Raw genomic sequence first — 18,685 nt, 5'->3', positions numbered from 1 at the left:
GTATTGATGTATATGGATGTTCACTGTATTGATGCATATGTATGTTTACTGTATTAATTCATATTGATGTTTACTGTATTAATGCATATGGATGTTTACTGTATTAATGCATATGGATGTTTACTGTATTAATGCATATGGATGTTTACTGTATTGATGCATATGAATGTTTCCTGTATTGATATTTCCTGTATGGATGTTCACTGTATCGAATCTGATTGCAATCATGAAATGCTCTCCTTTTGTAACTTCTATTCAGCGAAAACTATATGTTGTTCATTGTTATAGTCATATTATAACTTTCTGCTAGTTTTAGACTATCAAATGAAGGACAATTAACCATTTGGAGTTTAACACAATATCAATATACAATAAAATACAATAGACACTATAAAACAATGACGCCATCATGAGATGATACAAGTTGAGGCGCTGGCCCATGACACATGACGCATGACTCAAAAGGGTTGACATCTCTTAGAATTGTTAAAAATACTATTAGGTATTGGGAGCTGGTGTTGTTCTTAAACTTATTGCGTAGTTGGTGGTGGGCGTGGCTAATTTTAACCCTATAATCAACACTTGCACGGCAAGCTAATTCTACAAAACTAAACTTACCTTTTGAATTACGCAATTAACATTTATTAAACTAAAAGGTGTTTTACAGTTTCCCTGCTAATACTCTAGATGTAGAGAGGTTCTCTTGATCATGGAGACAGCTGGTTGTTTAGGGCGGCTTTAAGCCACAATAACCATGATTTTGGCAACGAATAAATTTTAGCAGGAACCACATAAACTGATGCATGACCAAATTAGAAACTGAATTTGTAATTTGAATATGCATATTGTAGTTATATATAATAGTATATATTGTATATAACATATAAAAGTGTATATTATATACAATATTATATATAATATATATTATGAACACATGATATTATATGTAATATATGTCATATATAATATAATATTACACATAATATAATAGTAGACCTATGAATTGTATATAATATTATATATAGTATATATTGTTTATGTATAAAATAATATATAATATTATATATATAATATAATATATAAAAGCATATATTATACATAATACAATATATGCTATAGTATGCCATATTATATTATATATTAATATGATATAGTTTATAGGCCTACTACTATATTACATTATTATATATAATATTATATATATTATATATTATAATATTATATATTATTATAATATACAATAATACATAATATTATAATACCTATATTATTAATTATATTACCTCATACTACATTATATAACATTATATTAAATTATATTGTTTTGTAGTACAATATAATATATGATTTATGACTATATTTCAAGTCTGTGGCTATGCTAGAAAATATATTAAATACGTATTTAATACATATTTAATTTAGATATTTACAATATATACATATTTTAATACATATTACTACATACTTCATGCATCTTTAGCACTACCAGTATGGTCATTTTAAAAGTCCTTGGCTAGAATTTACTGTTTTGAGATAATGTAGCTTGAAATATTTTTATTTGAAGAGTTGTTCGCTCTTGATGCAGATATTAGCTTGGTATTGTCTGGTTGGACTTTTGGAGATCGGTTAATATATTTTATGCAGACTATACTCTAATTTTTAGCTGTATTTTAGTGTTTTTGTTGAGTCACACTATATCACAAAGATTAAGTTACAGGTTAAATGTTAGTTAGCAAGGCTTTGCTGATGTCTATATGAGGGTAAAGGTCATTACCGGTAGCTGCTCAGAACAGTATCAAAGATCCGATTATTGACCTAGTGATTAGTAAAACGGCTCATTACACTAGCCACTATTAAATTTTCAGTGAGCCATGAGAATTACATAAAGTTATTGCTAGAAACCTGTAGAGGCCAGACAGATTGAGATCAATAGATGAACTCGTCTAAAAACTTATACCATCAACTTGAGAGTCTATTTTGTCTGGCAGCAATGTTTTGTATGCCTTGTAAAAACCATCATCATTACATTTTATATTTTCATACTAAGTACATAAATGGAATGTTTTCTAATTGACTGGTTTTCAGCAAAGTGTATTTTGGTGGTTTAAACACAGCTAAATCAGCACCATATCTCATCCAAACAGTAAGCCATTCCTTGCTGTTGATATCATTACACCAGGTACTCGCTATACCGGGTACTCGCTATACCGGGTACTCGCTATACCGGGTACTCGCTATACCGGGTACTCGCTATACCGGGTACTCGCTATACCGGGTACTCGCTATACCGGGTGCTCGCTATACCGGGTACTCGCTATACCGGGTACTCGCTATACCGGGTACCCGCTATATCGGGTACTCGCTATACCGGGTGCTCGCTATACCGGGTACTCGCTATACCGGGTACTCGCTATACCGGGTACCCGCTATATCGGGTACTCGCTATACCGGGTACTTGCTATACCGGGTACTCGCTATACCGGGTACTCGCTATACCGGGTACTCGCTATACCGGGTACTCGCTATAGTTCTCAACCAGGAGCCCCGTGATTCACTAAACAGTGATTTGCTGCTTGCATTCAAGTTTGACATAAACTCAACTTCATCGAGACAAACTGGAAACAGATGAGATCATCTCAGGATGCTCGCAGAGAATATCATCACTAAAATATTTCTCTTGCTGATGCATCAGACACTCAGAGGCCTAAGAGAAGAATCCCTCGATGACAGTAATTCAGTTACTCTTCCAGGAAACTGCTGTCAGAAAATGCTCATGTGATAGGAAGGGATGTTTGACAATCATTGTTTGAGCAGCATTAACCAGACATTGTGTGGGTGAAACATTTATGGTATTGTTTTTATAATATTAAATCTCCATTTTTTCCTCCTACACATTTTCCATGGCTGTTGCTCTGCATTCAAACTTTCTCTGAGACAGAGGTTGACAGAACTAAAGGAATAGCGAAAGTCTTTTGTATTTTAGCACCTCTTAATTACTTTTTTACTACACAACATTTTTTTACATTTGGTTTTTTTTAGACTCAGCTCTTGGTGAAGTAGCCATTATCTGACTCACCGTACCGATAACATTTACAAAAAAATGCACAAAAACCTAGTCTACCCGTGGTTAGCTGAATAAACCAAAATTTGTTTGATGCAACAGTTGACAGAATAAATTAATTTCTAATAAGATTATACGAGAGACACAAGTCATGTTTTTAGGGATAAGCATCCGTGGGGACATATGTATCGCCATAGATACGAGCTTAATAACTTCCCAACTTCACCAAATCCTTGGCATGACTCTCACCTGACTAGAGTTAATTCAGGTATTAAAGTTCCTCCATAACCTTATACAAGCTTGTGATTATAATAATCCTCTTCTTATCTTCAGACTGTGTTTGATGTCTGTGATGTCTGCTGATGAACAGGTAGAAATGTTTGCAGACTTAAAGTATAACACGGAGGCTTAGTGAACCTTATACCTTGATTAGTAGCTTATAGCGTGAAAGGTAATTGTTATCCGTGAGATAAACAGAGTTGATAGCTGTTTGAAACCGGGGAACCTTCTTTTATATGACTATATAAGAGACCCCATCTATAATATAAATATTATGCCCAGTATAAGAAAGTGCTGATCACAGCTGTGCTTTTTGTGAGAATACTTCGTACAATCATGACTTATGCAATTTTTTTTCACTTCTGTTTTTCGCACAGATTTGTCTCCTATTTCCTGTTTATTCATTAGAATTATTGTATTGCATCAGTCAGTGTATTCATCAAGCGTATACAGTGTAGTTATTTTATAGCAGACGTTAAACTATTTATAGCAAAATGCCTATCAGCATTATTGACAGACGACACAAATTGTTTTATCATGATTTTTGTCGCTTTGATAAAAAAGTTATGATGGATCTCAGGCTACCATGAAACTGCAGCATGTTCAGCACTAGTTTCTCAACAAATTTTCCACAGATGCAACAAACATATAAATTTTTCTAACTTGTTCTTTTCTTTTAGTTCACTGAAAGAAACTAAATACATAAAATAAAGTCATATAATCTTTAGGTCAGGTTTTTACTGGCCTTATGATAGTTCAAACCAGATTCAAGGTTCACTGAGAAGTTGCATCAAATGTATCCAAGATTAAACTGTAGTTTCTATTGTTATTAGAGCTGATAGTTGGACTACATTTAACACTCTGATTATCGCGAGGTCAGCAACTCATAAACTTATCTTCAGGAATTATGAGCCTTGATAAACTTTGTAAGTTGAGGTCTCTATAAGGTCTCTTTGTAAGTTGAGGTCTCTATACTTGCCTCCTCTATACTTGCCTCCTTTACACCCTCGAACATAAAAATAACAAAATTATGTTGATTTGCGTTTTCATGCTACGCATATTTAAACTACGCGCAGAGACAATCCCTCGCTGTGACAGCTCAATTTTAAGTATAAATACATTATAAAACAGTGTGGTCATGTCACAATTATTCTACTTCTAGGAGATTACAAGGCAGAAAGACTCTCTTGTAATGGCTTTTAGTACTTGAAAATTTGGCAAAATAGTAACAATATTTTATCTTTGAGACGATCAGCTTATCTAAATAGAGAGAATTAAGTGAGTTTTTAGAAATTAGGAACATAAATGTGATACACATCTTTACAAGAAATATTTCTATGTTGTCTTATTAACTTGTTTTCTTCATCCAATTCAGTGTTTGGTGACATACTTCTGAATCATAAAAAATATAAATGAGCAGCACAAACCCTTAAGACATCCTTAAGACACCCTTAAGACACCCTTAAGACACTCTTAAGACACCTCTAACACACCTTTAAGCAAACTTCTAACATTAATGTTGGCTATAATATAAAAACTTAGCAGATGACTGTCATTTTAGATTTTCATCAAAGCGATCAAAAACCAAACAATGATGTTTGTACAAGTTGGGAATTAATAGCAAAACCGACATTACATTTGCTGCCAACCTTTGCAGGACATCGCTGACTATGCAGTCTTACAGTTTATATAAGCACTTGGCATGAAAATACAAATATTTGAATTTTGTTTAAACTTTGCCTTTTTCACGTGTAATATATTTGAGACAAGTTTTGATAAATATGACGAAATACAGATTAAAGTTTTGCTGATGTTCAGAAAGATTAGGAATGATCAATACAATATAGCGTGGTTAGTAAATATTTTAGCATAAGGTGTTTTTAAAAATGACAAAAAGTAAGTGGGTTTGATTCATACACAACGAAAAGGTTTAAACTATTTATAAATGCTGAAATTTGAATTGACAGTCACGAGCTTGCAGCCGCACAAGATTCACCAAAAAAATGAGACACCACAACATGTACTGAACATATTTATAATAATTATTATCGTATTTTACTCTAGGTTATGTTCTGTAACAGTTTCTCCAACATTTCCAAACATCTATAGAGTCACAATGCTTTGAACCAATTTATGGAGACCCTAAGAGAATCTATTATACTCACTTTGGGAAACAGCTTTATTATCATTCTCTTTTCTTTTGGGAATATGAAAAACTTTGATAGAAATATAATATAAGTTGTTATGTGTTTGATTTTTCTCAACCGTTAAATATTTTCGTGCAGCCATCAAATTACTCTGATAACCAGTAAAACCTTAAATCAGATTAGCCCTTGGTCATGGTTTTGGGTAAGTTCAAACTATAACCAAATGTAGGCCTACTGATATTATAGTGTGTAGAAAATTCGCTGAATAAATCAATCCTAGGCTAGCCTTATATAAGCAGAACTAATGAACCGAGAGAACAAGTGACCATTAAAATACTAACAAGATTGGCATAACTAAATATGGCTGTAGTAATACGGCTATAATAATATGGCTATAGTAATACGGCTATAGTAATACGGCTATAGTAGTACGGCTATAGTAATACAGCTATAGTAATACGGCTATAGTAATACGGCTATAGTAGTACAGCTATAGTAATACGGCAATAGTAGTACGGCTATAATAATATGGCTATAGTAATACGGCTATAGTAGTACGGCTATAATAATACGGCTATAGTAATACAGCTATAGTAATACGGCAATAGTAATACCCTTATTTACTAACAGAACTAAAGGGAGCTTCAATATAGAGCCTTCAATTACACTCAGATAGTCACAAAGAACAGTATTAATATTTTTGTTTCTTTTCTAAAGATGCCCGTTTTTAAATCTATAAAATTGTAGAATAAAGGTTTAGGAAGAGATCAAGGAGGGAAGTGTGTTTAAAACCACACCGGATCGATTTTCATGATTGTCCTAGCTCATAAAGTTAAGCCCGTATTACATGCCAGGTATTATCAATCTAGATAATAAAAAGGGATGATTCATGCTTCTTAAAACACTGATGGTTATTTCTACTGCACAACTGGATGTAGACACAGGTAGATGTGGATTGTCTTCAAGCACGGGGCTCGTAAAGATGCCAACTTAAGAGATTAGTGAATGTCTAATTCATTAGATGCAATCTATTTACTAAGTATGTGTATTGTATTTGTAACATTCATTCTGTTACAAAAATCCGCAAATTAAAACAACTGAATGTCGGAAGATAAAAAATGAGCTCAAGTAGATTGTTGTTAGAATCTTTGAGCCACATTCTAGAAAACAACAAGATGGCAGACATTTCTTAAAAAGAACACACATTTGTACAATTTTAGCTGGTCTCAACATGAAGCTTACGAACATTGACTTGTATTTCAGCTTCAACTGGACTCTCCTTATGATCGAGTTTGTGTAGAAATAGTAGTTAGCTGTTTGTTTAAGTAATAAAATTAGTTATCAATTTTTAAACAGTTTTAATATTTTAATATTCTCAGTCATGATATTGTTAGCAAAGTTACCATGGCGATGTAATACATTTATTTGTTGGTCCCTTAGAGAAAAGGGTGGTCATGAAGACCTGAGGCAACATAGAGATTACTCAGCGGTTTAGTAGACCTTGTATTGTCCCTGGTTTACTTGACCTCTATGACATTCATAGTACTCACTAGGGTATTGTCGAAACAAAAGCTAAAATGTGGTGGATCATAGATTATCTTATGTAAAACAATCAAGCATTGTCTTGGCACAGAAGCCTTCTGACGCGCAATGAGTAAACTAATGGCGTGTGGGTGGTCAATAGAACGTGACATATGAGTAACATCTTACGTATTCAACTTTCCGAGTTACACAATGTTCTGAATCACGGTTCACACCAACTTTGTATTGCGATTGGTTAGAGACCTTAAAATGAAAAAGTTCTAGAAAGTTCTAGACCAGCAGACCGTTTTGAAGCCTGGCTTTTGTGAAGGTTTTAATATTGCTGTATCACTTCTTCCTATTATTTAGAAGCGCATGTAGACTAGGCTATAAGTTTCTCAAGAGTAAACAAATATACCTACGTCGTTCACTCCTTGATCGACTTGAGCTCTTTTCTGAAAACTTGTATATTATACTACTTCTTATTTAGACTGAAAGTGGAAGACAAATTTTGGATTACAAACTTGGCTTCAGCTTTATTATCTTCAGCTAACAGCCATTATTTGACAAACAATAAAACTAACAGTACTGAAGATGAATTTTTTCCACTTCTACAACTTGAATGTAAAGATGCCTAATGCTCAAATGATACCAGCAAGTACTACATCAGTACATCAGTTTGTTTTGCTAAAAGAATCATCAGGTTTTTTGGCACTTTACTAATCACTTTACAATACAATACGTTGTGTTAATAGCAATGTGTTTTGAGCCAAAGAATGAATTAAATCCATAATGTAATTATAGATTATTACTCCAAGTGCTGCACTAACAATTATCACCTTCAGTACATAAGACAGACAGGACAACATATATATGACGTCTGAGTTGTCTCTTTTTGATATAAACCATAATCAATCACATACATCTAAGAGCAAGCGTTCATATCTAGTGCAGCCAGCCGTCTGTATAATCTTACTTCTGGTGGATTATACCTAAGGATTATACTTGAGGATTATACCTAAATATTATACCTAAGGGTTATACCTAAAGATTATACCTAAAGATTATACCTAATGATTATACCTAAAGATTATACCTAAAGATTATACCTAAGGGTTATACCTAAAGATTATACCTAAAGATTATACCTAATGATTATACCTAAGGATTATAACTAAGGATTATACCTAAGGATTGTACCCAAGGATTATACCTAAGGATTATACCTAAGGATTATACTTGAGGATTATACCTAAAGATTATACCTAAGGGTTATACCTAAAGATTATACCTAAGGATTATACCTAAGGATTATACCTAAGGAATATACCTAACGATTATACCTAAGGATTATACCTAAGGATTATACCTAAGGATTATACCTAAGGATTATACATAAAGATTATACCTAAGGATTATACTTTAGGATTATACCTAAAGATTATACCTAAGGGTTATACCTAAACATTATACCTAAGGATTATACTTAAGGATTATACCCAAGGATTATAACTAAGGATTATACCTAAGGATTATACCTAAGGATTTTTCCTAAAGATTATACCTAAAGATTATACCTAAGGATTTATCTACAGGATTTTAATGGATCTACAGACTTCAAAATGTGCCCAAAATATTGTAAGAACAAGCAGTTTAAATTTATTAAAATGCTTTTCAATTATTGACAATAAATTTATTTTCTTTTTTAGGTTTTTTCACCATATGAAAGATAAGATTTTACATGTTGTTGACAGAAACATATGGTTAGTAAGTAGGAAAACACAAAAATTTTGAAAGAACACTTACCATCGTTTCTACTTACATTTTCAGCTGCTTTAAACACAGTTAATGTTAATTCACTTGCTTTTTCGCAAACTTATTATAATAGTGAAGCCTTGCAATAAAGTGACTGAATTTGATGTCATTTTGGGCATTGTCTCCCCTGCTTCTCAGTTAGATTACCCTATAGCCAATTTACTCCCAAATTAACATTGCTCCATGTTAATGCCATTGCTCATAGCGATTTCATATATTATCTTGTCAATATCTTGTAAATTTGTGTAAGATTTTTTGTGATTTACACGCATTAAATGTAGGTGAGTTGATTTTAAATCTCCTTCAAGCTTGTGACGGAGAATGAGGTTGGGAAGGTCTGTCAAACGCTGAACATTAAAATGATTCCAATTATAGGTCGACTCCCTATAGAGTTAGATAAACATCCTGGTGATCACTGGATTTTGGTGAGATAAAGTTTAGATTCTAAAGGCATGATTAGTGTGATTACATTAATATGGTAAAGTCTTCGCTAGTTACAGATAGCAAGCAGCATGTCAAGGAATACTGTACAAGCAGACGAAACTTGTAGATTTTTGTGTCTGGTTAAAACTCTCAAATCGCTCTACAACATTGATCAAGATAAATTATAAATGCTATTTTGTTTCCCAGGCCAACAATCCGCCTGCAGACTTCAGCGTTAAACCGTCTGTGGTCTCAATAGGCTTATAAATATATTAAACTCCCGAGTTTCAACAGATATTGGATCTTGTTCTGTGGCTGGATATCATTTTAAATACTGATTAGGATTATTATAAGCTCCCATTAATAAACACCCAATCAACGGTTAATGGCATGGAGTTGAGGGATGTAGAGCATCATTACTTAAACTTACTAATTTGACCTCTGACTCCTTAATCAACTTTCTGTTGTTTAGAACTAGTGCAGAAATCATGAGTTGAGGCAGCTTGTTAGACGAATTGCTATATCAACGTAAAAATAGTCTGACAAGAAAAACTATTACAGCTTTACAAGAAAAATGTTGCTCAATTCTCATACTAGCAAAAAACACGTGCAACGATACGAACGTTAATTAAATTTTAACATACCTTCACAAATTTTAATACTTTCACTATTAGTGTTTGTGACTACCTGCAATGTGATAGGTAAGACAGGAATGAGACAAAGACAAGAAAATAGTAAGAGAGAAATGACCTACCTGCATGGGTCAGTGAGGCTCGTCTAATCGAGCGAACTACCTGAATGAACTATGATGAACCCTATGAACTACCTGATAACAGCTTTTTTTCTATGTAAGAACTTGGTCTTCATCTTAAACAGCTGTCAAAATTTTGGTATTTTGTATATCAAGTGCTGCTAACCAGTAGCATGTGCTCCACACTGGTGTTTATAATTGATCTAACTTTTAAGTCAGAATGGGTAAAATTAATCACAAAAAGCTTTGTAGGAATAGTAAAAGGTAAGAACAGTAGACATGTTCTATCATAATCATCTGTTTATTTGTAGCTCGTATATGCTAGAGTAACTTGGTTGTAGTTAGTGCACTTTTCGATTCTCTGCACATACCATAGTTGGGTACACATCACACATGTCCCATAGTTGGGTACACATCACACATGTCTCCTAGTTAGGTACACATCACACATGTCCCCTAGTTGGGTACGCATGACACATGTCTCCTAGTTGGGTACACATCACACATGTCTCATAGTTGGGTACACATGACGCATGTCCCCTAGTTGGGTACGCATGACACATGTCCCCTAGTTGGGTACGCATCACACATGTCCTGTAGTTGGGTACGCATCACACATGTCCCCTAGTTGGGTACGCATCACACATGTCTCATAGTTGGGTACACATGACACATGTCCCCTAGTTCGGTACGCATCACACATGTCCCCTAGTTAGCCTTAACAATTTGTATTGTTCTGGCTTCTATTTAGCGCAGCTTCAACTAGAATAGTTCAGTACAAAGTAAAAAGAGACTACCAAGAAAGACAACTACTGAAGTCTGCTATAAGCACCAAAAGAAATTACTACTTGTTGAGTCCGCTGGAAGCAGCCCGAGGAAATAAACGCTCATATATTCTTGAGACCACCAAGAGACAACTGCTTACAGGTGCTTGAGACCACCAAGAGAAATGACTGTTTAGTGTTTAGGAGTATAATTTATCAAACAAAACAGAGTTTGATTCATGTTAATCTCTAAGAATGAAAGCTAATCCATGTATTATCCTATTGTATGCTCTGATGACCTCACCAGGAAAGACATATCACAAAATGCAGATGATCTCAAAAATCAGGTGTGTTCAAATGACATCAGAAACAATTCTTTCTCGTAGCGCGTGCCTCCTATTGACTGATTTTGCACAAATTACGATTACAGGTTGCCATGGATACCACTTTCATATCGCCCCATGAGGTTATAATAAGCAGAGCGATACGCTTGAAATTTATTTCATGATAGTCCTGCAGCCGAAGAAAGCACGAGGCTGAAGATCACCGTGAAACACAACAAAATTTTTCCGATTAAAACACCATGTATTGCTTGACTATTGCTTTTGTGGCTGTGTTGGGGACAGGATATCAGGTAGCCGGCTTTAGTACTGGCCCTCCTCCAGAGACATGCACCACGAGAACGCCATCGCATGGAGTCGATCCTCAAACTGGAGAATGTCCATATTACATCGATGCCCAAGATTGGATTCCCGGAGTAGCAACAGACAGTAAGATATGAAGTTTTATTTTGCTAAATGCTGTGATAAGCCTACAAAACCAGCCCTTGCCATTTAACTTGTATCACTATGCAAAGAGTCTTTTGTGAACTATTTTAAATCACTTACCAAGCTTATCGAGGGGTGAAATGCTTGTGTGCATTTTTTGAACTAAAAACATTTTACTAAACAGTTGTTTCTTTGAAAGTTATGAGTTGCCATCAAGTTGTTCTGCAAGAATCTAACTGAAATGATTTCATCGAATTTTCTAAAATAAAAGCGTTTTTATTATGAGAGTTTCTTCCTTCGCAGCAGGTATGAGGTATGAGGTATGAGGTATGAGGTATGAGGTATGAGGTATGAGGTATGAGGTATGAGGTATGAGCATATGAAAATAGAATGTAAAGGTGAATGTCAATGAAACCAAAAGGCATCGTCGTTTATTGCATCGCTTTAGGGAAAGCAATCACATTTCCCTTTGCAGTTGCTGTGACTTGTTAACTGATAAACTCTGTACTTTCAAAACTCTGAAAACCTTTCAGCTTACGCATCCCCCTTTTAGTATTAATTCTTCACAAACCCTCTTTTTTTTCTCAATTACCTCAGGTATTGAGGTGTATTGACCTGTATTGATACCTCAGGTATTGAGGTGTATTGACCTGTATTGATACCTCAGGTATTGAGGTGTATTGACCTGTATTGATACCTCAGGTATTGAGGTGTATTGACCTGTATTGATACCTCAGGTATTGAGGTGTATTGACCTGTATTGATACCTCAGGTATTGAGGTGTATTGACCTGTATTGATACCTCAAGTATTGAGGTGTATTGACCTGTATCGATTATAGGTAGTTCCCACCTGTAATCATCAATAGCTATTTTACATCAAAATGAATGCAATCAGAAACCTTGAATTTTCATCTAAGCAATAGCGGCTGAAAACGTGTGCCATAATTTTTTTGCGTTTTAACAAAGAATATTCGGGAGTTCACTAAACCCTGTCATTGTGTCATCATCTGACTCGCTTCACATGACTTGAGATAACTGTCATACCGCTACTGAAACAACTTTTCGTCACACTATTTCTATGAAAGTATGACAATGGCCGCCATAAGTTTTATGCGTGATTAGAAGGACCCACAAGAATATTTCAAGATTAGTGAGAACCAGGATGGCTAGAAAACTATCAGTGTAATTGGAGAAAGATGGCAGTTTGTGGATAATAAATAGGATTAAACTGTTAACCGTTATTTATTGCCTGATTAATGCGTGGGCCGTGGGTCGGGGGTCGGAGGCAGTTGGTTTATTAAATCACCTTAAGTAAAGCTCGATCGTTAAACCCGGTTTCCTTATGGCCAGAGTTCAATATGTTATGAACACATAGTTAAGCCTGGTTATTCATCAACATAAGGACATCGGCACAAAGTGTAACCATTGTACACACTGTTTGATTATTTCTCGAACTTGTTTTATTAAACAAGACATTTCATGTTATTAATAGAAGTTGTCTTACTGCAGAGAGGCTGAAGCAGTCAGCTACTGAATGATGTACCATACTTTGATTTATATCACCACTTTCTGATTACATTAAACTTGTCTCTTTAAATCAACAAGTTAGTCTTTTGATAATTTTTAGCACTTTAAAGTTCTGGCTGCGAATGTTCAATCCAGACTGTTACAGTTACTTTTGCGAGAGAATGTATGATTGGCTTCCAGTGAAAGTGTTAGCATGCCTGATTGGCCAACGATAAATAAAGCCATGTGAATAGTTAATCACTGGCACCGACACTCCTAACTGGCAGCTGTAATATTTTTCAAATACCTGTTTGGCCACCGATGGGTATTATTATTGCGCATCTGCAAACCCGAATAGTTTTGCATACTTGCCATTTTTTAAAGTTTTATTGGTACATCACATTAAAATAACTTTACAGGTATTCTGCTAGGAATATGCAAAAATGAAATGAACGAAAACTACCAAAACCTTTGAATAGATGTATTTCACACGCTATAAATAATGTTTAAGAGAAAATAAATGTGCGAACTATTGTATATTTAACTCAAAGGAATGTGTCAAATCCAGAGCACGCAGGCGTGCAAACCATGCATCTGGTGACTGGGGGACAAACAGATAGCATGATCCAATTGATCCAATTGATCCACTATCATCTATGAGTCACATCTACAAGGATTAGACAAGGAATATTAACTTTGCAGATTTGCAATTCTCATACAACTGCAGGCTGTTTGCCTAATTGCTGAGTGAAGTGTGAAATGCAACTAATTTCCATTTATCATGCTGAGTCGGCAAACAGGTTACAAACTTTCACAGCTAACATTTAGAGATGATTAAGGATAATAACTGACGGGATCAGAGGCTAAGGCACTGCATACTTTGATATTTTTATATTAAGGCCATATTTGATGGAACTGAAACCAACATAAAGATATTATCTTTCAACATTGTTCCAACATATGCCCTTTAAACATGTTTTCGGCAAAATATGAATATTGTAAATTTATAGTGCTATCTTTAGCTTGCAAGCTGATATCAGCTGTCTGTAGAGTAACTTCCTCAAAAAAATCAGTTGATGCATTTGCAAGCGTAACAAACCTTAAAAGCCAGTCGATCTTTTTGAAGTTTTGGCTCTGAGAAAACTGCCAGTCTATGGCTTGCTTTAGTGTTCTAAGGATGACCTGTTATGCACAAATTCAACAGAGCTATTTCTATTATTCCAATGGGGAAATCTCTCTCATTCACCTGCGCATATTTGAAATAACATAGTGACCTAATTATTGAACTTTTGGAAAAAGTGCACAAGAATTGCGAAAAGTTAATATATATCATTCTTAAAGAATGGCATTGTTTATTTCAAATAAAGCTGACCACAAAATCAGTAACAATGTTCCAGAATCATCTGCTCTCTGATTTGTCCCCTATCCAGTTAGAGCTGTCAAAGGTAATGATAGTCAACTGTGACTAACTGAGATAACGAGAGACAAGTAATCATTGGATTCCTTGTTAACAGTTTCCTTGTCTGTTTTAGTGCTCCTATTCAAAGATGACACCGCTGCTGAGATTATTACATTCAAAGGTTTCCTTGTATCTGTCCAACACCCAGATGGAACTTTAATCGGAACCATGAATGTGTCTCTGGCTGAACCAGCCGATGCTGAAGTCGGCATAATTTGTGGCGGTACATCTGTTGGACATGCCAACTCCGTTCCTAAAGAATACGTTATATTTCAGTGGACTGCCCCTGCTGACTTAAATATAACCACAGAAGTTATTGTCAGGTTGGTATCTTGTGGTGTACAAAGGATACGGTAATACACCAAGTTTTATGGAACAGTCTGTCATTAATTTAGCAATGCTAAGTATTAGTCATAAACGATCTATAAAGTATTTCTGGCAAGAGCTTCATAGAAAAACTTCTGCCAGGTTGAAAAACAACGAAAATCATAAACAACAACACAACTAAAAGCTTACACAAAGTTTCAAATACTTGAAAATTGGTTTTGATCTAACAACGATGATGGTAATGTTAATAACCTAAAAGGTTTTTCTAATATAACCTAGTGAAGATGATAGTAATATCACTTAGTAAAGATAATAATAATAATATAACCTAGTAAAGATAATAATAATATAACCTAGTAAAGATAATAATAATATAACCTAGTAAAGATAATAATAATATAACCTAGTAAAGATAATAATAATAATATAACCTAGTAAAGATAATAATAATATAACCTAGTAAAGATAATAATAATATAACCTAGTAAAGATAATAATAATATAACCTAGTAAAGATAACAATAATATAACCTAGTAAAGATAATAATAATATCACTTAGTAAAGATAATAATAATATCACTTAGTAAAGATAATAATAATATAACCTAGTAAAGATAATAATAATATAACCTAGTAAAGATAATAATAATATAACCTAGTAAAGATAATAATAATATAACCTAGTAAAGATAATAATAATATAACCTAGTAAAGATAATAATAATATAACCTAGTAAAGATAATAATAATATAACCTAGTAAAGATAATAATAATATAACCTAGTAAAGATAATAATAATATCACTTAGTAAAAAGAATAAACTCATTGGTAACAAAATTATCTTGTGATTATTTGCAGATATACAGTTGTTGAAGAGTTTACCGTTATTTACAAAGACTGCAACCCCTTTTATCTATCAGCTAATTCTGACTTCCAATCAACCTCCGCTCTACCTCCTTCAACTTCTGGGTCAACAACGGCTTCTACATCATCAACAACAGCCACATCAACAACAACAACAACAGCTGCACCCACAACAACAGCTGCGCCTACAACAACAGCTGCGCCCACAACAACAGCTGCGCCCACCACAACGGCAGCGCCCACAACAACAGCTGCACCCACAACAACAGCTGCACCCACAACAACAGCTGCACCCACAACAACAGCTGCACCCACAACAACATCTGCACCTACAAAAACAGCTGCACCCACAACAACAGCTGCACCCACAACAACAGCTGCACCCACAACAACATCAACAGTGACCCCTATTGAGTTGCCTACTGTGACAGAATCCACAGCGTTTATCATTGATACAGCAGCAGCACCTGATTCAACAACTATCAAATCTACGACTGCCGATGACTTGACAATGACACCATCAACTACTGAACCATCTACTACTGCTTCCTCAACAACTTTAACATCTACCGCCTCTTCATCTACCGCATCTATAACTGAACCGACACCTACACCATCCACCACTGCCTCTTCATCTACCGCATCTACGACAGAAACTTCCTCAACTGCTTCTACCACTGCTTCTCCATCAACTGCATCTGCTACCAAACCAGAAGATACACCAGATGCCGACAAGTTTTCACCTACCTTTGTCACAGAATCTACAACTGCTTCTCTCTCCACAGCCTCTACAACAGCCTCTACAACAGCCTCTACAACACCTGCTACTGCTTTATCTACCGACAAGGAAACTATAAAACCGAAGACAACCATCAGCGGTGGCCAGTCAACGGATATTGTTGGACCTCCAGACAATGCTAACGAGGAGCTGACTCCTACATTCACAACTTCTGACAAACCCGGATCTGCCCAGACCACTAAACCACTCATTGAAGAAGCTGAGAACATCCAACGACCCTCTACCGGAAGTCCCCTCAAACATGAAACGATTTCCGACGTTGAGTGTGCAGAGAGTGGAAACAATTACCGAGTCAAAGAGAATACTGGTTGTCGAGAATATTATCATATTGTACAAAACAAGGTTTATGAGATGACATGCCCAGGATCCTTAATATTTGACCCTATTTACTGTACGTGCAATTGGCGCCGCGTCACCAGGTGCTACGCTTAAGCTTATTGGTCAAATGAGCAATAGGAAGTATCAATCAAGACTGCTTGTAACGTTGTTAACATGTTTGCATATGTCTTCTTGTTGAATTTGATGGTAGGCTAGACATGGTACACATTTATATTACTATTTCCTTTATAACTCTGTTAATGATAATACAACCAAGATGGTGAGGTGACTATATAAAAACCATCAAATGATTTATCATACTTTTATGAATTTGAGATCAAACAGAAGCTAGAGAGAGTTCCTGTTCTGTTTTTAGACATCTCTCCAGTATTTAGATGTATTTCTCTGAGTTTGTGTTTATTATATTCAAGTAGAAACTTCAAAAAATAGTTGTTGTCAAATATTCTACAATGTCACGAGTTGTCACGAGTTGTCACGAGTTGTCACGAGTTGTCACGAGTTGTCACGAGTTGTCACGAGTTGTCACGAGTTGTCACGAGTTGTCACGAGTTGTCACGAGTTGTCACGAGTTGTCACGAGTTGTCACGAGTTGTCACGAGTTGTCACGAGTTGTCACGAGTTGTCACGAGTTGTCACGAGTTGTCACGAGTTGTCACGAGTTGTCACGAGTTGTCACGAGTTGTCACGAGTTGTCACGAGTTGTCACGAGTTGTCACGAGTTGTCACGAGTTGTCACGAGTTGTCACGAGTTGTCACGAGTTGTCACGAGTTGTCACGAGTTGTCACGAGTTGTCACGAGTTGTCACGAGTTGTCACGAGTTGTCACGAGTTGTCACGAGTTGTCACGAGTTGTCACGAGTTGTCACGAGTTGTCACGAGTTGTCACGAGTTGTCACGAGTTGTCACGAGTTGTCACGAGTTGTCACGAGTTGTCACGAGTTGTCACGAGTTGTCACGAGTTGTCACGAGTTGTCACGAGTTGTCACGAGTTGTCACGAGTTGTCACGAGTTGTCACGAGTTGTCACGAGTTGTCACGAGTTGTCACGAGTTGTCACGAGTTGTCACGAGTTGTCACGAGTTGTCACGAGTTGTCACGAGTTGTCACGAGTTGTCACGAGTTGTCACGAGTTGTCACGAGTTGTCACGAGTTGTCACGAGTTGTCACGAGTTGTCACGAGTTGTCACGAGTTGTCACGAGTTGTCACGAGTTGTCACGAGTTGTCACGAGTTGTCACGAGTTGTCACGAGTTGTCACGAGTTGTCACGAGTTGTCACGAGTTGTCACGAGTTGTCACGAGTTGTCACGAGTTGTCACGAGTTGTCACGAGTTGTCACGAGTTGTCACGAGTTGTCACGAGTTGTCACGAGTTGTCACGAGTTGTCACGAGTTGTCACGAGTTGTCACGAGTTGTCACGAGTTGTCACGAGTTGTCACGAGTTGTCACGAGTTGTCACGAGTTGTCACGAGTTGTCACGAGTTGTCACGAGTTGTCACGAGTTGTCACGAGTTGTCACGAGTTGTCACGAGTTGTCACGAGTTGTCACGAGTTGTCACGAGTTGTCACGAGTTGTCACGAGTTGTCACGAGTTGTCACGAGTTGTCACGAGTTGTCACGAGTTGTCACGAGTTGTCACGAGTTGTCACGAGTTGTCACGAGTTGTCACGAGTTGTCACGAGTTGTAAGTCTCGAGTAGTTCACCAGTAACGTCAAACTCATATTATAAAGCACCAGCGTGTCAAGCCATTAGATATCTAAAGTTTTTAGTAGTCAATAAATATGTAAGTCTCCATAGACAATAGGGGCCTTTTTACTCATAGCGAATTAAGAGTCTATCTTGTACATGAAACTTATGAGATT

The 18,685-nt window shown here is 35.9% G+C and overlaps 1 protein-coding gene across 1 annotated transcript; it reads left to right on the top strand.

Annotated features, from left to right (window-relative positions):
- The first annotated feature begins 11,277 nt into the window (after positions 1–11,277).
- Positions 11,278–17,244, top strand: LOC137396473 (uncharacterized). Its single transcript, XM_068082765.1, has 3 exons — positions 11,278–11,531; positions 14,568–14,817; positions 15,682–17,244. Exons 1-3 carry the CDS (start codon positions 11,345–11,347, stop codon positions 16,916–16,918), a joined length of 1,674 nt encoding a protein of 557 aa, XP_067938866.1. The 5' UTR covers positions 11,278–11,344; the 3' UTR covers positions 16,919–17,244.
- The last annotated feature ends 1,441 nt before the right edge of the window (positions 17,245–18,685 follow it).

The sequence above is a fragment of the Watersipora subatra genome, chromosome 5 (genome assembly GCF_963576615.1).
Source record: "Watersipora subatra chromosome 5, tzWatSuba1.1, whole genome shotgun sequence".
NCBI classification, from domain to species: domain Eukaryota; kingdom Metazoa; phylum Bryozoa; class Gymnolaemata; order Cheilostomatida; family Watersiporidae; genus Watersipora; species Watersipora subatra.
This window is presented reverse-complemented; position numbering and strand designations above follow the sequence as displayed.